Source organism: Sceloporus occidentalis, unplaced genomic scaffold, assembly GCF_023333645.1.
Source record: "Sceloporus occidentalis isolate IW3139 unplaced genomic scaffold, rSceOcc1.0.p SCAF_58, whole genome shotgun sequence".
In the NCBI taxonomy this organism is placed as follows: domain Eukaryota; kingdom Metazoa; phylum Chordata; class Lepidosauria; order Squamata; family Phrynosomatidae; genus Sceloporus; species Sceloporus occidentalis.
In genome coordinates, this window is record NW_028317038.1 from 1070681 (window position 1) to 1093944 (window position 23264).

The window sequence follows — 23264 nt, forward strand, 5'->3', positions numbered from 1 at the left end:
GGCCAGATAACGGGGTTTATTCCATTAGAGTGGAAGACGATTTCAGAGACAAAATTTCTAGCTCAAACTTTGGTAGTAATTTTTTGATCATTACAATGTACTGCATTGTGTAAAAAAAATAAAATTAAAAAAAAAAACCTCAGAAAAATTGTTCACATTACAGTAACTTATTAATGCATTAGGTTGGTTCAGATGTTTTGGAACCATCGCACACATATAGTATAATACTCTCCGTAATGTTCACTGATCGTGTAATTTGTATGGCCAATGTAGATTCTTTTTACAAAAACCTGTAGATGTTTCTTTCTACTTTACAAGAAATGTATAGCTTGTATTGTTATATAATCTGTCAAAGGGAACGGCAAGAATTAAACAGCCATGACACTGTATTCAGATCCTTCCTTCTGATACATGGGTGAAGAATACGTTTCTGACACAAGAGCATTGTGAACGGTTCCATACACTCTGGTTTCCTTGGTGCCCTCGCCGGATTTCTCCCAAGCTTTGCATGGCTTCTCTGGGCCTCTGATCTATTTTAAAAACCTATTTCACGTTTCTTTAAAATGCGGCTCTTCATCTGTTTCATGTCCGCTTTTATTGAAATGAATAGAATCTCTCACATTTGTTGGGTGTTTTCAGGGCGCCGTGTCTCGGAGATGTACCGAGTCTTTGTGGGTCACTTTTGGGGTCAGGGACCTGAGAAAAGCATCATATTCTTCTATTGTGCAAAATGTATAACTCCTGTACTTTTCTTGGATTTTTTTTTCTTCCTGTGAAAAAAGTGTTCCTCACCCCTACTTCGAATCATTCATTAAATAATAATAAAAGGAATTTCCATTACATATTTTTAAGTCTCACCTGTGTATCCCATGGTTCGCAATAATTAACACTTTTAGCAGAATTCATCATAGCCTGCTGTCATCTGACAGTGAAACGACGGAAGCATTGTGTATATATATATATATATATATATATATATATATATGTATATATATATATATATATATGTATATATATATATATATATATATATATATAATGTACATGCACAGACAGGTAGGCAGGTATAAAATAAATGCTGAACAGAAGAAATGTCTAAATCAAATCTGTATTTGGTGCGACCATCCTTTTTTCTGGAAAACAGACTTTTTTTTTCCAGACATCTTGGAGAACTAAACACAATTCTTCTGTGGATTTAGGCAGCCTCGTTGGTTTCTCTCAAAGTGTATTCCCAGACAGATTCGATGTTCAGATCAGGGCTCTGTGGGGGCCATACCATAGCTTCCAGGACTCCCTGTTCCTCTTTACACTAAAGATAGTTGTTAATTAGTTATGTTGTATGTTTGACTTCATTGTCATGTTACAGAATAAATGTGGGTCCAATCAGATGCCTCTCCGATGGCAATGTATGATGGATGATCCCTGTAGTTCATAGTATTGTGGAGACAATTCTGACCAAATCCCCAACCTTGTTTGCAGAAATGCTGCCCCAAACTTCCAATGACCCTTTACTGTTACCTGAAAACACACATTCTTGTATCACTCTCCAGCCCTTAAGTGAATAAACTGCCTTCTGCTATAGCTTAATATCTCGGATTTTGACTCATGAGTCCAGATCACCTGATATCACCCCGGTTCTTGTGTTTTCCTGAATAGTTGGTCTTGTTTCCACATTGGAGGTATGGCTCTTTTAACCCCATGTCTTCCATAAAGACCATTTCTGACTGGGCTTCTCTGGGCAGTAGATGGATGTGCCAGGGTATCATTAATGGCACTGCTGCTATCTTTTCATTGTGAAGGGAAATAAGCATGATGCTGTTTCCTTGGTTGGCCACTGTGTCTACATCCTCAACATTGCTCATTTCTTCATGGTTCTTCAAAAGGGCTTGAACAGAACATCTGAAAACCCCTGTCTGCCTTGAAATGTCTGCTTGTGAGAGACCTTGCTGATGCAGTATAACTACCTTGTGGCTTGTTGCTCTGCTCAGTTTTGCCATAGTGTGTGACATTTGACATTAAACATCATCATCCTCATCTTGTAAGTAAACGTGGTTGTCCCTCACCCAGTTTTATTACTCCTGCACAGCTCTTTCTGTTTCAGTTAATGATTGTTTAATCATACATCATCTATATGCCTACAAAATCCATGACTTTTTGAACCTAGAAGAATGGATGTTGTTTTAAAGGCAAAAGGCGGTCACACCAAATATTGATTTGATTTAGTTTTTTTCTTCTGTTCACTCACTTTAAATTTTGTTGAATGATAAATAATTTTTTTCCACACCTGCCTAAAAGTTTTGCCCAGTGCTGTATGGAATAGCTATGAAATGTTTTCTTTATGGAGATACTGGCATCTACTCACTAAAAACAAATTAATTGGAGGTGAGTTCAGAAATAGGTCATCTGCACACACTGGCTGCAAGCAGAAGTACCCAGGCTGCAGTCAGTAATACAGATCAGCAGGCTAGGGATTGCAGCACAGGGTGTAAGAGTTACGTTACAGGCTGGATAAGCATCATACTTTCAGATGTGACTTCATAAATTCAAGTCCTGTGTCATAACCCTGATCAGAAGTCTGGAGACCTGTGGTAATGCATGCTTGTAACGGTTCCTGTGCTGTCAGTGGCTCGTGAGCTACCAGAGTGTAAATATGTGTATATAAATATAAAAAAATAAATATATATATTTATATATATATTTTATAATATAATTTGTTTTTGTTTAGTGCATTTAGGAACCCAGATTTAAAAGTTTGCAACAATTCACGTGTTTTTATTTATGAATGTGTGCCCTGTTTGAATGTGTACTTCATGTCGCGAGTTACAGCTGATGCTAGCTACTGTATTTTTCCTTGTAAAGGTCAATGTAGAAATGATCAAGTTCAGCCAAATTGAATATACAGCACTAAATGTAAACGCAGTCCTCTTTATCAGAAATATCTATCTTAAAACCTTCAGTTCTGAGTTTTAGTTTTCATGGAATACAGAATCTCATTTGTCAACAGCTGATTTCACCACTTGTGACATTCTAATTAAACACATTATTCTTTCCTGTCCATCTCTTGATTAGCTGCAGATCACATAAAGATGGACATGGTACTGTTAATTAAATTTCTCAGATTTTAGTTTTTAGATTCTATGTGACAGCCTGTGCTTTGGACAGATTAATAGGTAGTTGGATTCTGTCCTGTATCCTTGCTTTTTCGAACACCCCCAAGTTCCATCAGTTCAGGCATTTCTTTTCTGAAGACTTTTGTGGTTCTATTATTTTCTACCACTAAAGCAGCCATGCAACCAAAACTTGTTAATTAGGAACAGATTTGTTTAATCATTATTTAGAACAAAAAAAAAAAAAGCAGAAATAGTTAACTTTAAGAATTTTTGGGCTGAAACTTAGCCTTACAATCATGGAACAAATCATGAAACAAGTGTCTTATAAAAAACAAAAAATTACAATCTAATGTGTTATGTCATTGTGGCACTTACCAATGATACATTTCCACTTTAACTCTGCATTGTGTCTAAGAATGGGATAAAAAGAAGGGCGATAACACCAGGACAAGAATTGGATTTGACCGTCTTTGTCATCTTGTGTCACACAACTTCACTATGTATCCTTACAATGGTATTAAATGTTGTGTTTTTGTTTTTTTTAATAAATATAAATGTGTTAAAAATATATTGGTTAAAACATTTCTATAAAAGCTTCTGAAAGTTGGGAGATCGCACCTTAAATAGGCTGTATCCTAAAGCATTATTTTTCTGCAGTGTTATTGACTTATTAATCTGATCCAAAGGTATGCGGAAAGCAAAATATATATCGAAAAGTGCTAGTACTGTTTTTGGATGGTTTTCGGTTCTCTTGACATTTCAAGCCAGAGAGAATATTGCATTAGATTTAAATTGTTTCCTTATTGTTGGTTAACGTGGTTAAATTATGTTCCTTTGAAGTTTTCTTGCACCAGTCCCACTATGAGATGACCTTAAGGTCTTGGGGGAAGTGTTTGCTCTCCGGGAAGATGTGGTGATACTGTTGGAAAAGAAATAGCTAATGAAAGCCATCCTATCAAAAAAAAATTCTAACAAACTCTTTAATTGCAGGAGACCCATTGTCAATGTTGTAAAAATGTTGCCCCTTCTGTTTAAGAGATATCTGCCAGAAATGACAACTGTCAAGACCTTCCCATTCTGGACATTTTTCCAAGTATATGAAGACATTGGCTGTGAAGTTTGGTGGCAGCGAAATGCATACATCTGAATAATAATTAGTAGTGTTATTTTAAATCTTGCTTTTTTTCGATTTACGGAAACTTATAGAAATGTAGAATCTGACTATGTTTCCAATGGTTTTTGCGGCAGCAAGGACATTTCCCCTCCGGGAAACTGGAGATCAAACTGTCATTAGATAGCCTGAGGTAAATAATAGAGAATACTCAAACTTCCTTTCAGGCGTCCTCTGCCGACGGAAACAACGATTAAAATAAAATAGTTCCAAGAGGGTCTATCAATACCCTTCTGTGACCTCTGATGACCCCCAAGATTGCTCACCACTATTGCATCCAGCAACGATAGAGTCCTGTTTCTAATCATATTTAGTTAAGCTGGGGAGAGGATCAAAGTGAAGAGCTAGAGGAACAGTGTTTTCACCTCTTCAAAAATAAATGAATAAAAATGTTTATAAATAGTCAAACAATATAAACACAGCAATAAAAATGAATAAAGAAACCCCAGCGGAGTCACCATGACTTTGTAAGGGGAACGATTTGGCTACATGAAATAAGAGCTAGCACAATGAGCATGTAGACCTGGTGAAGATGGATACTTCCCAGTAATTCAGAGCTTTGGAAGATAAGTCCCATTCCATTTACCTGTGCTGAGCTCTGAAACAAAGCAGGCTGGCCCTGGGTGCCAGGGAGTGATTTCTGGTCACCATGGCGACCCGGCACCCTATGACCAGGGTTTGAGGAGCCTTGGTCATAGGGACTTCAGTTGACCGATTGAGCGAAGAGTGTGAAATTATACAGTAATACTGTAATAATGTAATATCAACACAATCACTTTACACATGTGGAAAATCCCCATTGACATGATATACTATATTTAATTTTATGTTTAATTGTGTTAAAAGGGAACTAATTGTGTGCAGAGAGATTTTTCCAGTTTTAAGAACTCTAAATTGCTATATAGCCAGTATAAACTGTTTTGTCTGTGATTAAATTAATGTTTTGTGTAACATGATATAAATATTGACATGTTGCATTTAAGGTGATAAAGCCTTATGGAGTTGATTTAAAAAAAATATAGCTTCAAACGTTCAACTCATCTGCATACTGATAATTTAATAAACACACTGTTCACTAAATCAGGAGTTTGCAGAAGAGTTGAATTTTTCAGTTCATCAACTTATGCTTATGACGTTATAGCACCTTTCTTCTGTAATAAGTGCTCAGCTGATAATACATAATTAATGTCGGGACATTTCTCAGGTCATCTCACTGACTTTCATATGTTAAACTGACACTGGAATTCCAAGTTTAATGACTATACCCCTTTTGGTTTTATGTATTATATATTGAAGGTTATGTATTTTACCTTTATAACTACTATGCATTGCTTGAATGCCATTTTGCTAACAGTTCAGTTTTTCAGGTGCATAGAGCAAAACAAATAGACAGATGGGAGGAGGGTTCTTTTTAACGTGATTTTTGCTAAGATGATGTTGGTATGTTGAAACTCCCGTTTGTTGCATATAAATCCATTTTTAGCTTTTCCAACAAAGCAGGATTTGGATTTATTATGCTTAATGCTGATGCACTTTTTGTCTCTCTTGTTTCCCAACAGTGCTCCCATGCCCTACCTCATAGGAATACACTCAAGCCTAATGGAGGTAGGTTTCTTTTTTGGAAAAACAACATCAGAACTGTTCCATTAAAAGATCTTCACTATCTTCCTAAAAGTTTCCTAAGTATGTTAATATTTGTTTTAAGACCTGAACAGATATTTTGAATATGCAACCAGCTTGTAATGTTTACTCTTTGATTTCTCCGTGGGAAATATTCCACAGCAATGTTATAACGTTCATTCTTGGTGTCAAACAGCTATGCAGACTTGAGGTATTCGATCCTTCTGTATGGAAGGTGCTGAGAAGGACTAACCTTTTCTTTTCATTGCCAGACCTATTTTTTTTTTAATCTGTTAAACGTGCATTATAAACCATTCCCTATGCACTCTGCGGCACAGATGCGCAGATTCACAGACAGAGGTAAGCTATACCAGCCGATACGTGGCAGAAGTCATTATTTTATTTTTATGGTGTTAGGCATACTGAAACTGACACAACTGATTAGTGTAGAGAAAGTATTGTGCTATTCCTTTATAATTTGGGAGCTAATCCGTCAGCAGCACACTAGCTCTGTCACTAAAGCCAGATTATATTACTTGTTCTGCATCTCTGGGAATTTGATGAAAAGCCTGGAGCGTACTCTGCTTGCTCCCTGTCAGATATTAGGACCAAGACGTGGCTCCGTTTACGTGCACTGCAGAAGCATGGCTTGATTATTTCCTGTGTTTGATCACAGCAGGTTGCCACAGCATCCATTCCTCAAAAAGCCGTCTGCTATTTATGAGTTAATAAAGGCCAATGAAATTTCTGCACAGATAAGAATTATTCTGCTCATTATGAAGATCTTGCACTCTCCATTTGCCGCTCCTCCCTACTATTTAAAAAAACAACAAAAAAACACACAACTCGATTGCTGTTGTAAACACACAAAGGATTAAGATATCTGCCCTCACTCCATATTGTATCTCTTAACTACAAGTTGAATTCTCCACTGCACGTTCACGTTTTCTGGGCAGGGCATTCATAAATAGTATATAAGGTGTGTAAATACGCTGAAAAGTCATCAGGCCTAATTAATGCAGAACCTAATCATATTTTTTATTTCATCTTTAACCCCTTAATGACAATTGCCGGTCCTGGCACGGCACGGAAAAGCATGTGCTTTACGACAATTGACGTGCCAGGACCGGCACGTCTTTAAACGGGTGCAGAAAGCGATCTACTATCGCTTTCTGCACCCAAAAAGCGTTGCTGAATGCCTCGACCTCGAGGCATTCAGCAACGCCGCGATCGGCACGAAGGGGCCATCTCTGGCCCCTCCACGGGGCGTCAACATCCGCCATACTTTGTATGGCGGCGGACGCCCGTTTTAAAAGCGTTTAGGAGGCGATCGACGATCGCCTCCTAAACTTAAATGGTGTCGCTGGAATGCCTCGATCAGGAGGCATCCAGCGACACCAAACACTAACCTTTTGATGGGCTGTGACCGCTCCGGAGAGCGGTCACAGCCGCAGCTGCCGGCAATCTTCGCCATCAAGGAAGATGGCCGCCGTCCTGTAACAGGAACCACAAATTTTAAAAGTTCGCTAGATGGTCCAGACCATCTAGAGAACTTTGGCTCCACTTGCAGGTTGAATACAGGTACTGCATTCACCATGCAAGTCAATGGAGCCCAGCTTTCTAATCACAGTGTGATTAGTAAAAATAAATTAAAAAATAAAATAAAATTAATAATAATTAGAAAAAAATAGTAAAAAACAGTAAAATGTAAAAATCATTTCCCACTGATGTCACTATCAGGGGAACCTCCAAGTTGAAAAAAAATGTTAAATTTTTTAAAAAAAATAATAATAAAAAAAAAATATATATATATATAAAAAATATATTTTTGTGAGCAAGTCCTAAAATTAGCATATTAGCTTAAAACAATTCTCGCATGGAAAGAGTTAAAATACTGGCATATTAAATGCCCGTGGGGTGTCTACTTTTAAAAAATGTATGATTTGATGGGGTAAATTGAATGGGCCAGGTTCAACAACGTCCCAATTAACACGGGGGGAAGGATGGCCACACATCTAATTTCCAATTAGAAAAATGCACACGTACCAAATGTGGCCTTTTAGTTCCCCCAAAAAATGACACACCCATGCATGTGGGATATCACTGCACTCAGGAGATGTTGCTGAACACATTATGGGGTGTCGTGTGACAGCGGCATATACCAGGAGCTGTAAATTCATACATAAAGTAGGTGTGTGTGGGAAAAATACACACACAAAAATATTACTGCAAACTTTGAAAAAATGCTGGTGGTAAAATATGTGCATGCAAAGAGTTAAAATACCAGCATTTAAAATACCCTGTGGTGTCTAGTTTTGAAAAATATATGGTTTTGTTGGGCACACTGAAATGGCCTGGCTCAAAGATGTACCAAATAGGGCATGGGCAGTGGATCCCAAATGCCAAAGTTCAACATTGAAAAAAGCGCATGCCCCAAATGTGGCCCTTTTGCCCCAAAACAGCCAGGCAAAATCATTCATGTGAGGTATCGCTGTACTCAGGAGATGTTGCTGAACACATATTGGGGTGTTTTGTGATAGTGACATATACGAGAACATTTTAATTCATACCTGAATTAAAATGTGTGTGGAAAACCAAATGCAAAAAAATGACTACCACAAAGTTTGACAAAGACTGGTGGTAGATATGGTGCATGGAAAGAGTTAAAATACTAGCATTTGAAATACCCTGGGGTGTCTAGTTTTCAAAAATATATGGGTTTATTGGGCACACTAAAATGGCTCGGCTCAAAGATGTACCAAATAGGGCATGGGCAGTGGATCCCCAAATGCCAAAGTTCAACATTGAAAAATGCGCATGCCCCAAATGTGGCCCTTTTGCCCCCAAACAGCCAGGCAAAATCATTCATGTGGGGTATCGCTGCGCTCAGGAGATGTTGCTGAACACATATTGGGGTGTTTTGTGATAGTGACATAAACTAGAACATTTTAATTCATACCTGAAGTAAAATGTGTATGACAAAACAAATGCAAAAAAATGACTACCATAAAGTTTGACAAAGACTGGTGGTAGATATGGTGCATGGAAAGAGTTAAAATACTAGCATTTGGAATACCCTGGGCTGTCTAGTTTTCAAAAATATATGACTTGATGGGGTAAATTGCATTGGCCGGGTTCAAAGATACCCGAAATGGCACATGGGGGGAAGAATTACCAGATTTGGAAAAAATGGCTTTGAAATAGCAAAACGCTACCTGTACTTATTGCCCCATAATGGGTAGAAAAAAGCAAAAAAACATAAAAACATTGGGTATTTCTAAACTCAGGACAAATAGTAGAATCTATTTAGCAGGTTTTTTCATTACCTTTTATAGATGAGTAAAAGATTTTTCAACTAAAAGTTAGAAACAGTCATTTTTTTCTAAATTTTTCACCATATTTTATAATTTTTTTAATAGTAAATAATATGATACAATCAAAACAATGTCATCTAAAGAAAGCCCTTCTTGTCCTGAAAAAAACAATATCTAATGTGTGTGGGTTCAGTAAACGGGAAAGAAGAAAATTACAGCTAAACACAAGCAGCGCAGAAATGTTAAAAAGGCCATTGTCACAAAGGGTACAAAAAGTAAAATCAGCCTTTGTCTCGAAGGGGTTAAGAGGCATTTGTATATGTTATGTAGGCAGAGGTCCCAAGATCGGAAAATGGGCTTTAGGGGGATTGGTAGGGGGGTGTGGAATTTGGTGCCGCTGTGCGCCCCCTTTGTGCACAGAGGCTCCTCCCTTTTGAGGAAGCACTCCAGGAGGCCTGGTTAACGGAGATGATATAGGGGAATGGACGAAGAAAGAAGAACAAGAAGAGGCGGCGCTGCTGAATAGGAGTCAGAGAAACGGAAGCACTCGGCGGAGACATTGGTATGGAGACATTGAGAGAGAGCATGCATCAGGGAGACTGGAGAAACAATTGCATATCCGGGAGACTTGGGACCTCTGTGTAGGCATTATAAAGGGTGCAACCGTGAAAAAAGACATTTCTGAATCTTGCATTACAGACACGGAGTTTTATTTAATTATTTGTTTGATGTCGCCTAGAGCATACAAAGATTCACATGATTTTGTTGGTAAATGTCAACCAGGATACACTTCAAACAGTCTAAGCATCCTGCTTTTTACAGAGGCATGAATGCAGTGCATACCACGTTACATAGTAAATAAGGTTGAAAAGAACCCTAAATTCATCAAGTTCAACACGTCTACCTAACCTTTCTACTTTTAATCCAAAAGAAGGCAAACCTCACTAATTAAGATACTTTGAATTCTGAATCGAATCAGGGGGGAAATTTCTTCTTGACTCCAGAAGGCAATCTGATTTCTCCTTGGATCGAGAAGCTTTAAAATATTGATGTTATTCTATTTATGGCCCTGTATGTCATGCCTTTCTAAAAAAAAAATATCTAGACCCCTTCATCTAGGTACCAGCCATCTCATGTGTTTGATAACACCACCTCCCTTAGCAGTGAATTCTATACCTTTATTGTCCTTACTGTACTGTATTGTCAGTAGCAACGATATTCCTGGCTATTTTATTATTATATGTCCAATTTTGTTTTTAAATATATTTATTAATGTGAAAGCTAACTTCAGCTATGGTATAGGATAGACATAAAGCTTTTCTTACTATAGGTCCTGACCAAAGACCGATAGGGGTTACATCAGAAACAATGGGCAGACTAGATGGGCTGAAATTTTCTGCTCTTGGGTGTATATATTTGTTTTAGTAAGTAAGGTTTCTTCCCTCTGTATCTATCAAGGGTACTTTGCTCTATGAGATTTACAATAAGATCAGACTATAGTTTGAAGTTTCAAATCCGTGAACACTGTGAATTAGCTAATTTGGAAGGTGTGCAAAAGTGACCCAATTTGCATCCACTCCCTGCTGTTTGTGAACGTGCAGCAAACATTTAACTATGCATTATTTGCGCATATATTTGGTAGATTTAAAGTAATAGTCAATAAAGGAAAATGTTCATTTTGTTAGTGCCCAGCTACATAATAAATGAACTTTAACATATTATAATGAAGTGTATTGTTGGATTGTAATTGGTTTGGGTCGTAATTGGTGCCCTGGTGTTTATTAGCATCTGGCTACAAAGCCTGTGTGCAACTTAACATTGCCACCAGTACATTGTATGAATAGTAGGATAAGGATATACATGCCATCTCGCTGAAAAGGCAGATTAGTGTCTAGCAGAACTTGCCTTCTTCTATAAAAGTGCTGGTGAAAAAGCTCAGTTGGTAAATGCCCTGACCGCAGAACTTGTTTAAACTGCAGGGTCAACTTTGCTCTTCAGCTTTCCGAGGTTTGATAAATGAGTACCATCAATTGGGTAATAATAACTAGACCTGTGCACGGCGAGTATGTTAGCTGTCACAGAGAAAACCCTCGTGGGTGGATGTGGAAGCAATTGATTGGGTGGTACTAGCACCCAACAAAGTATGAAGGGCCCCTGCTGCTCCGAATTCCCATTTCCAACTTCTGCACCTCTCTGCTTAGCATGCCCTTTTGTGTTGCATCTCATGCACAAGGATGTTATTCCCACTTGCCCTTAACCCTTGGGTCACTCAGGCCAACATGTACTCTAGGGTGTCCATGATGGCTTGCATGCCACCTTTCAGCTTCCCAACCTCCATTTATAATCTTTCACCAGGAAAAAACTCTCTTTGTAAGTCATGCATGTGTTGTTCAAGGTAGGTAAGTAAGGGGATGAATTTGCCCAACGCAGCAGTGCTCTGGCTAAAGTCCTTGGCCCCATCTCTAAATGGCTTCAGGACCTCCACCATCTGCCCCAATGGGTTGGACACCCATTGCTCTTCTCAGAGGACATGGAGTGAAGAGCCTGCTGCTTCTGTAGGATCCGCTCCATCATGTTCAGGGTGGTGTTCCAGCGGATGACTATATCCAGACATGGGTGGTGGTAGGGTAGGCCTGGCTTCTCCTGCTCCTTTCTCGGCTGCTTCTCGGAAACTCAGTACATCCAAGCTATGATACCTGCATTGAAAGTATTTCACACTTATAATAATGATGTCAAAGTGTTCATAGAAGTTGTATTTGAAGTGTTCTGTAATCTTTTTTTTAGTTTGTACAACTAAACATATTTGCAGCAGAGTGAACTGAAGTCCAGTTTCTTGTGTTGCCTTACATAATGCATAGTTCAAATGATAAGATTTATTTGAAGAAGTAAATATGCATTTAGTGGGGAACGCTTGCAGAAGACGCAGGTGTTGACCCCTTATAAATCAGTGAGTTTAAATCGGTTTCATCTACCTTTAATTCTCATGCAGCTCAGATATTACAGAATTGTTTCTGAAATGCGTCCATCAGCCCAAGAAGGCTCATTCCTTAGCTATGACGAGTTCTGAATTGGATGCTACCGTTCTGTCAAGCTGCCGACATGTTTAATACACTGCCACTGAAAGGTGCTATATGGCCACCTGAACAAAGCCACAGATTTTTCTAAATATTAGTGCTGTAGTGAATAAATTGTGCACAAATCAATGCAGTCTCAAACTGATACAGATTATAAAACAGCAACGAAAAGTAATGCTTTAAGGTTTTTCTATTTATAAAAGGTTTTTTTTTTTTTTTTTTTAAACAAGTTACCATAACACAAAAAAATAGAAATATGTGTTAGAGCATAAACACAGATTATAAAAGACAGCTACAGGATATTTTGTTCCATACCTAGCTACCATGCTAAAAACCTCTTCTACTAATCACTTTGAAGACTGTTCACTCATGTTGCTTAGGTTTGCAAATGGACATTTTTCCCCCAAGTAATTGTTTGTGTATGGATTACAAAGAAGAAAGTGTGCATGTCCTCTCTGTATGCTTTTATAGACATATTTTTGTACATCAGAGAGCATCCAATTTAGCTCTTAGATAAATTTACTTTCTCCTTTTTTATATATAAAAAATCTCAATGAGCTATTTGATCTGCCATTTACTGGTAAATAAAGTCTAATTTGCAGAGTTATGTGTGGAGAAAGGGAAACCTCAGTCACACAATTACAATAGTTTACTTGGTATTGTGTTCTCAGATGTTAAAAGCTTTGTGTCTGTCAGCTCTCGGCTGAACTAGCATACTTAAATAAGGGAACTATATAACAGATCATCGGCTTCTTTTCCCAGCCAGCCGTGTTGCACTTTCTGATGGTTTTACAAGTCCAAAACATTTTAATGTTCTCAATTTCAGTGCAAGTACTGATATAAAAAATATATATTTCCATTAAAAATAAATAGACTATAAATCGCTTGGTATTGGTGTCCAAAGTTAATCTAAAGTTGCTTTACATTATGTTGGAGACAGGTCTTTACTGTGGGGGTTACCAAACTATATTATTTTTACTGATGTTCCTGCAAATCAGAATAGGAACCTTGACAAGTGTTTTTATTATCAGGTTTTCATTGCAACCCCTTAATTTCAAAGCTTCTCATGTGCCGGCATAGAGATACTGGAGGGAGATTTTAAAGTTTTAACACTGTAACACTTTTCATCTATACTGGCAAAATTATTAAAAACACATCATATCCAAATCATATATCACTACACAAAACACGAGTTTGGGTCTGATTACGAGTTCGAGGTTCCAGATTTTCCCCAAAACACATTTATTTAAAATGACAGTAGAAGGGGTTTGAAACAACCCACTATAGCAGGGCTGTCCAACCTGCGGCCCTCCAGCTGTGGCAGGACTACATCTCCCATACTCCCCTATCAGCCACAGCATTATGGGAGATGTAGTCCTGCAGCAGCTGGAGGGCCGCAGGTTGGACGCCCCTGCACTATAGCGATATCAAATACGTATTGATTCCTAGGAACACAGAAAAGATGTTTAAAATAAAGCTTAAATGTCTGTGGTCTGACTATCCTTATTCACAAAACACGCAAGGTAGCGTAGCTCATGATGTTGAGTAGTGAGAATACTATTGTAATGATGTTACAATACATCACACAAATGGTACTTACCTTCCACAGCTGTGGACATTGAATGTTTTGCTAAGTGTGATGATAAAAGGTAGTTTTTAGGACTTTTCTGTATAGTGGTACACACTTAAAATGCTCACAGGGTAGAGAGCCACGTTATGCATTCTATATAGTAATGGTACCACTGCTGGGTATGCAGAAACGGTGAGTAAAGTAAGACTTTACTTATTTTGATTAAGTAGCATGTTTGCACCATTTATACATTTTACTATAAAGTGCGTTTATTATAATGATTTACTGTTCCTGAAGAAAATCTCTGAAGAAATGGGGTTATACAATTATTACTATTGTCTCGTACTGAGCAGTGTGTTTACAGGATCCTTAAAATCCTGGTGTATTTGATGTACGTCATGCCTGGAGCTGGACTCCCCAGTCACAGTATAAGCAATGGTTAGTAGGGGACATGCAAGCAAAGAGATTAAGAGAAAAAATGATGTCCATGCCATATACCCCATGTAACATCAACAGGACCCATATGCAATTTAGTTGCTATGTAGTCACATTCATATTGGGAAAGGCCTTTAATTGAAAGATTTCATTTTCATATTTGCCAGTTCAGTGGTCAAATATTTTAAATTGTTGTTGACTCCTATATCACGCATGGTCAGGAGTATTTATCTGACCGATTCCCTTGTGCTTATATAAGTATACTTATACTACCTCTTGTGAAGTATAGGCTCAAATTTTGGCTTTGGATATAATCACTCTCAATGCTTTGATTGATAATATATAAATATTTATGGCCACACACATGTGTAAGTCAGCACTGTCTAAGCATAGATGAAACATGAAAAATCAGATTGGTCACAAAAAGGATTAATCAATACCCACATCACCATCTGCTGTCAGGTAGCTGTCTAGTCCTATTTTCTGACTCAGGATCAAGACTGCATTCCATGCATAGTCTGGTTTTAAAACTCATGGGGGTGTATCATGTTTTTCTCTATAGTTAATCTTCTTGAAGCATGTACACCGACACATAGAATGTTAGGAACCTGTCATAACAAAGTAACAGAACATTACAGTAAATAAAATCTTGAGACCATTTCAAAGTGCTTTGCTGCCTATGAAATATTAAGCTCTGAATATGCTTAAGCAGAAGGTTAAAGCACACATTGCTTTTAAAGAAAATAGCATTTCTTCTGTATGTATTTTTCATTGTGTCCTTTTCTGCCGATTTCAGCCTGTGATTCTTAAACTGCACTGCAATTTAGCTATACAAGTCAAAAATACATGTAATCAGTCCCTACAGGCCCTGTGATATTTTCAAAGCTATGTAGCAGGCCTATGCAAATAAGGTAGCCAATGAAATATGGACATATCTTTAGACCATTCTGGTCAGCTTTTGAATTGGACATTAACCAACGTTAGAAAAAAACATTTTTCCTTTGTGATAGCTTTGTGCAAAAGCAATGTGACTTAGAAGTTTGTTGAATGGAAGCAGTATGTTGTCACCATATCCAAGATGATCAAGTGCTAATCTTTGGACCCAAGGGTTAGAGAATAATACATGTATCAAAATAAAGTAGATATTTGTATTAACTTACTGCCATGCTGAATGCTTAATTGATTATGGCTCCCATGAACAATTCTTCTTTCTTGTGGGGAAAAAAAACCATGCTTCCAAAGTGCATCTCTGAACTCAGAACCTTGCCCTCAGATGAACTCTTAAACACCCCTCCCTAAATGAAATGTCGGGGCAAAGGTGATTTGGGGTCACCAGTGAGAGGTTTCTGTAGATCTCATCAAATTAAATGGTATCTCCCATACCTCCCTCTAACATTCATATATTCTAACAAAACTTCAGTGCCCCATGCATCGCCACCAGTGAGAAATTATTTTGTTGGTTGTAAAAAAACAACAAACAAAAAAACCCCTCACGTATGTTAGGAGATGCTGCAGCACGCCACCCTTTTCTGTTGTCTAATTTTGTCACTTGTTTTGGCTGCTCCATTTTTTTATTTCTTTAAATCCTTAACCAATTGGTTTGTTCTACCAAGAATTATCTACTTTGTTGTAGATCTTTGTATCATATACAAAATACATACATTTTAAAGTACACTAAAGTACACCCAACTCTACATATTGTGCTTCCTTAATTTTTATCTCTGTGAGCTGTAGCTTTTAAAAAAAAAAATACTTATTTTTGCTTTTCTTTTTTTCCTGCTCTCCTCCGACGTGACGATCTTCTCCCTGTCACGAGGAACTCTGCTGTGAGCCCCGCCCCCTTGATATGATTTCTACCTGAGCTTCCCCAAAATCACACTTCCCCAATGACGTCCCCCAACAGCAGATGCTTCATCTGACAGAAGTTTACTCTTCTTACCTTTTTATTAGTAGATTCAGGCTTGTTTACCTAAGTAGCTCGGTTATGGGGTCTCAGAACCCTCTACAGCAGTGTTGGGAGACGTCTCAGCGCTGCATTCTGAAATGGTAGTAAATGAATTATGATATAAAATGATCATACCTTTGTTTTAAATTTATATGTGGCCCTTCCTTATGTGTCTTCTGGTGCTATCGTTTTTAGAGTTAGTTCAAACACTGTAGACAAATACAAGGATAATAATTTGGAATCATTCCAGTAAATATAGCTTCAAATAAGCATATAAAACCCACTTGTAGCAGAGTTCCCATCAGGTGCCATGACATAACGTGTGTGCTTTGGTCAAAGTGTAACAGACTCTTGTCTATTTAAGTATGTATTTGCACATATTTAAGAGCTGCTAACCTCTTCTCCTTTGATAACTGGTTAAATTTCACCAATAACCCCGTAAATTGGAATTAAAAGCAGACATTATATATCATTGTTTTAATTTTGTATCCCAACTTCTTTTAAAGCTCACAAAAAAATGTTGGATCCTAAAATAGTTGAATGGGAAAAGAGTGTGGCAGCTGCATTTTAGTGTTAATACATGCAAAATATTGCATTTAGGCTGTAAACTATAGTATTAAGTGTATACTGTGCTGTCCTTGACAAGCTAAAAGATGTAAGTTGCAGAATATACAGTAAACCTATTTTTTTTGTTTCAACTCTGTCAATAACGGATGAGGCATATATTTTTTTCCTTGTTATCAAACATATTCTTTTGGACTAGAAGTTCAGCCCTTTTAAGCTAGCTAAGTTGCTGATTTTGTGTATCTCATTTCTGATCACATATAATCACTTGGTCACAAAAAATGTTTACGCTGAGTAGCACTGTTTTTGCTTGTCTTAATTTTTGACACAGGTATTTGCCTGGTCTGTAAGTCCAGCCATTTTCTATTAGCTAGGTAACACGTGTTTGCCCCCCCCCCCCATGGGGGTGCCTTGACTTGGCATCTTAACTTTTGTGCTTTGGCTAAAATACAGTACTACAGCCTCATATTTATTTAATGTATTTATTTGCAGGTTTGGATTTGAGCGCTGGTAATTTGTTCTTTGTTTTTCTTCAAATATGTTCTGTCTAGATTCTGTAACTTGTGGTTATTGATTCCTTACTGTTAGACAAGTACAGCTACAGATTTCCTTCAACATGGCTATGAATAATGTATATTTGAAAAATGTCCAAATGTACTTTCCTCAATACTCAGAAATCAAAAGGGAGCATTAGTTAGAAGGCTGTACTGCAATTATTATTATATAGTAATAAAAGAACAAATATTTTCAGTAGAGGTTCATAGTTTTCAGAAATTATGGCAGTTGCCAAAATTGTATTATTAAATTTAATGTATCTTGGACCAATGCATTTTCTGTATGTTAATTTAAAAAATGCATGGTTTAGCACTAGAAACCTAATCGCCTCCCTGGTAGTAGCAGTTATAAGATAAACGTAGAGTGCCATTGTCATAATGTAGAAGCATATTGGGTTGCTTTTTATTTGACCTATGCAGTGTCCTGCCTGTGTCATACAAATTGGCATAATTCTACATAATTAATATATCCAGGTGTTAACTGGTATGTTCCAAAGAGAGTACTATGCCACAGCAGATTGTAGTATTTGTTACAGATCAGAATATGTTTCCGCATTACTTCTTTGATCCCATTAAAAAAGCACTGCCTTTATTTATCAATCCTCCGATATCGTTAATAGTGCACAAGACTCACATTTTATCTGGATACATTTTACCTGATATAGGCTTTATCTAAGTAAGACCTATGAACAGCCTTTTTACATATTAGATTATGTAAGAGCATTTCTTGTAAGTAATACATGATTAATTTAGATTCCTGTCTTTCCAACACTTTGTAAATGGAGTATCACAAAAATGGCAAATTTCACATGTTGTGTTAAATTTATATAAATAAGCAGTTGTTTACATTACATTTTCTTTAATTGGACATATTTTTTGGTCATCATGGATTCTACCACTTGATAATTAATTATCTTCTGTTTCTACCTCTACCTTTTTAAATTAATTTTACAGAACGCTTGTTGAAAAAACCAGAAGCACCCTGTTATTCGTTATTTAGCAAACCACTGTGTCAAAAACTATCAATAAAGAATGAGATTTTCAGAACTGTATCCATTTTACCTTATTGATTAGCAACACATTGTGTAAGGACTGTATATTGCATATTTTTTTTAAATATAATACCTAATATCCACAGACTTACATCAGACAGTGTTTGAGTAATGCAGATCTCAGAAGTTCATTAAAATATTTTTCTTCAAAATACTGCTTGAGTTAGACCATGAGAACAGTTCTGGTCAGCTAGTCTGTCCATTTTATGGCCTGCGGGAAAATGAGCAAAATAATAATGACATGGCTCAGACTGAGGCACGCACACAAGGATACAAAGTATGCCACTTTTTAATTTTTTTAACGATGGTTACATCAGCCCCCTTATTTGAACAACTTTTGAGCGCAGAATAGTGTTACACGAGCCTGAGCCAGCTGTATTGAGCTCTATAGATCTCGTCATTGCAAAATAGGTATTAAAAAAGTGATGTACTCTTATGACTCAAATACATAGTCTTTAAGTAAAAATCTATAACAGCAATCTATTATTGTTGCAAAATATATGCCTACCCCCTGTTTTTTAATTGTTTTTTTTACTCACTCCCTTCAAAACAATGTCATACATCCCAACAATCCCTAGGGCATGTGATTAGAGGCAGGACTTAGGGTAAGGCTAAACCAATAATTGTATGTGATTTTATAACTTATTGATGGGAACAGGTTACTGGTTACTGAAGGCATTCAGAAAAAATAATCTAATTTTATTTATTGTGAGTCAATTTTATGACGGTTCTGTACACACTATTGTGGCATTTTGGGGTAAAGGACACTGATACACCCAAATCCAGCAAACATGCTTTTCTAAAAGAAATAGGAGACAAAAAAGGGACAGCGGGATTTTGTCTGCAAAAGGGCCGTTCCTGTTTTGAAAGAGTTTATTGTAGCGATGACTGTGACATTTTTTGGTCTTCACATTAGGAAATCTATGTCCTCGCATTCCTTATGTATCACTCAGATTGGGGCAGCTGCTTAAGATAAGAATCTCAGTCACCTGCGCTGAGTGCAAATGAAGTTTGGGGAGCCAGCGGAAGATTCACAGAGGGGGGAAACAACAGCCCACCTGCTGTGCTTGGATCAAAGGGTGGGAAGGTCAGAGGCCAGATCAGGCTTAACCACATCTGTCTGTTCAATCGCTTTTTCAGATTGTAAATCTAAGAGGGATTTCATTAAGTCTTCCCCACTTTCAGCCTGCCAATGAAATAATAAAATTTTATATGCTAGCTTTTCCTGCTTCTGCCAAACACATTGATGTTACGCTCAGCCAAAACTGGCTCTGATCATAATATTTTGCTATTTTTTAAAAGTTTTTCTTTTTAAATGCAGTATATTTTTGTGTATTCACCCTGCGGTAAACAACCTTTTTTTTTTTTTTTTGCACACCTCTGTACTTTCAAGTCCCAGGAGAAAACATTGGCATTCATTACTGATTTCAGATGAGCTTTGTATTCTTTTACAAGATTGTTTTTAGTGTTTTGGAGGATCTGGAGGTACAAAAAAATCATACAAAAAATAGCCAATACCATCTTCCTCAATAAAAATTAAAAATGTATTTTAAAGGATTGTGGGTAGCAGTCCATGTTGCTGTCTACTAGTGCTGAATTTCACTAAAATCCCTTTAGGTTGAGGACCAAATTTCTTTTAGGGGCATGCTGACGGGTAGCATTTTCCCTGACCCTAGGTTGTATGGGTTATACATACTTGCTTGTATAATACAGCAAGCTAAACAGTGACAAACACTGGCACAATTGGCTTAGTGAAAGACCGGACCCGTTGCATTCTTTATGGAAAGTTACCCTGCTGTCTACTCATTAATAAGGATAATAATTGTTGAAAAACAGCTGCTTAACAAAGGTGAATACAATTTAGAAAACAGATTCAGCTTCTAGATTATACGAAGGCCACAAACCCCACCTGTGATCTGATTTGATGCAGTGAGAAGCAGGTTGTGGACCTGCAAAACAAAACTGTATGTTGTGTGATTGCCGATGTCACGTGTATGAGTGACTCTTCGATTAAATGCTAATATTTTATTTTTAGTATTAAAGCTGATGGTTTTTTTTCATTTACATTTCCCACTAGTAATTGGGTTTAAAGGCAAATTGGCGCCATCATATAATATACCTAAATTCATTTATTTAAAACTACCTTCTGCCTCTACTTATTCAAAACAAATCAGCTACCACAGAAGAGGGAGAATTACTTAACAATAAGATGAGGATGGCCTAATTGGGGGAGGTAATTATCCATTTTTAAATAATAGGAAATGAGGTGGGTATATACATAGAGTGGATGGATTACATATGTTAACTTAGATATGCAAGGTGAAGGTGAATGATCTACCTAAAATACCCCTTTAAAGTAAGTGTTCATAGGTTCATGCCAAGTATTGCTGGGCTGTTTCCTTTTTACCTGCTCAGATATTGTGTACTAGAGCAAACTGAATCAAGTCCCTGGGATTTCCTAGCAGTTAGTATGTCAGAGGGTTTATCGGAACCTTATGTTGCAGATAATGTCAGACGGTAAGTAAAAGGGGCATACTGGATAGTATATGAAATTTTATGTATTTAGAACAAATTTCTCAATATGGTAAAACACAGCTCATTTTCTAGTGTTTTACAGTGTAATTGCTAATCTAGGAATTTATAGATGTGGAATGTTCTAACTCTCTGATATTAGAAAGCTTTACAAAAATAGCAACTTTACTGTTCTTGCTGGTGTTTACTCCTCACAGTAATTAAAGGAGCAGTTACCTGCAGTACAGTTACCTATTACTTATTAACTTAACTAAAGCAAAGGATCACCCCCAAGCCGTTTTATTTCTATGAAGCAACACTCTCATGGCTAAGGTTAATCAAAGATTACAATGAAATAGAAAACAGGAGCATGTGTACATTGTTATAATCCCTTTTCTTTGTTCTGGAGCCTAGATTTTTCAGAGACCTATATAAAATCTACATCAAATACTAACCTTAAGAGATATTTACTCTTTAGTTGCATAGCTGTGGAAAACATTTCATTGGTTCATCAGCATTATCTCTCAATTCATTTGTGAAATGGTAACTACTAAACTTACTTGGTGGGATATCTGGAGTGGGAAGTGCCGAACACATTGAGTTATGGATCATAAAGATCAACTGAATTTGTTTCTGTTAAATTGGCCAGGAGGAAGTATTTGCTTTAGATCTGTTAGACTTTGCTGAATTAACGTGCATTTGGAAGCTGAGGCCCCTTTACAAACTCTCTCTCTAGATAAATAGATATTTCAAGGCAACATGTGCAATTTGAGATGCTTTAGCAACACCATCAAGGTCTTTTGGAATCTGTGTGTTGGTTTTAAGTTTTTCTCAAGAGTTTCCCAGTGAGACAGTGAATTTAGTATCACTTACCTCTTGCTTCCTCAAGATTAAAGGATTGTTCCATTTAACCTGTACATTGGGGAATAGTGGATCTGAGTAATGCATCTACTACTTGTGACTGTTCTCTCCTTTCCCTGCTTCTGAAATAGTCAAATGTGCCTCGTGGAGTGCAGTCAACATTAAGATGTTTAGAAAATAATTTATTGTTAGTTAAGATCCACATTCTATGAGTTATGTTAATGATAAAATCATGGGAAGAACAAGTCACTGTGAGCAAAGGAATACAATCATATTTTTATTTAATTTTGTAATCACATTTTAAATAATTCTTTCTTTTTCCTTGAGATGAAATTAAGTCAAGACTTTCTCCAACTGTACCCAACTGTAAAAATATTATTTAAGGGGGGAAAAAAAGTTTGAGGGCTTTTTGTTTTCTGAATCCGTGTGTTAGAATTATATAATCTTCAACGTTAAATGCCAGACCGAGACGAATTTGATAAATTGTGTTGGTGAGATATACACACACACACTACTTATTACTACAAGTCATAGTCATTTATAAACTAGCTATTTAAATGACACACACTTTTAAACGCTTGAATGTCGCTTGAATTGTGGAGGGAGGGCAGATGGTTGCATTTTGTTTCAGTTCTCCCATGAATGTGGAGACTTTAGTTGCCCGTATTTCACAAAAGCTAGCTCAGTAATTGAAGCCTTCCTGGCAATTTGCACATTTTTTTCTTCAAGTTCCTCTCAGGGACATCTGGATAAAATGTACTTATTCATATACAAGTCAGACAATTCCCTCTGTACTTTTTTGATTCATATAGGCTATTGTCACAATTTTGGAGTTTAAGGCTTTGTTCCATAACAGATTTCTTTATGGTTAGATATTAAGAGCAATGGAGCCATTAAAATGTTAATATGTAAATAGTACTTTATGCGTTATTAATCTTCATAACATACATGCAAAATAATAAATGTGTTTTTACATGTTTATTCTTAAGCAGAAAACTACTTTACAATGATTTAGTTTCACCTATCAATATGAAATGTATTCACCTATTTAGAATTATAGTTTTTATGTAGCAGGGTTTGAAAAGCCTGTGACTAGAAATACTGCATTTTATGACGTTATTTTTTGTTTCTTTTACAACAGTACATATATTAACCTGGTTCTGAGTACACATTAACAGCATAGTAGAAATGCCTGTTGACAATCCAGGTTTGCAAAAAAAATATATAGTAACCAAGAGCAAATGGGGGTAACTGAAAGGGAGGGGAGTTAATTTGCAAATCTAATCTCTTAAGAAAACGATATCGACCATATGAAGCACAAGAGCAATTAACTTTTCCATAACTAAAATCTATTGTTATAAAAACAGGCAAGTTAAGAAGATGGCCCCTTCCAATATTTTTCAATAAGAATCACTATTGCGTCACTCACTACATAGTTCCAGACTGCTTATGAAAGTAACATCTTCACAAGCGCTGTGTGTCT

At 36.9% G+C, this 23264-nt stretch overlaps 1 protein-coding gene across 1 annotated transcript in view; it reads left to right on the plus strand.

Moving 5' to 3' along the window:
• Positions 1-23264, plus strand: part of LOC149287606 (DENN domain-containing protein 1A-like) — a gene marked incomplete at its 5' end in the record, with an annotated part of 204987 nt that overhangs the window by 64316 nt on the left and 117407 nt on the right. Inside the window, one exon of the mRNA XM_089492645.1 lies at positions 5841-5886. Coding sequence (XP_089348771.1) covers positions 5841-5886 — 46 coding nt within the window. The remainder of the gene's footprint in view (positions 1-5840; positions 5887-23264) is intronic.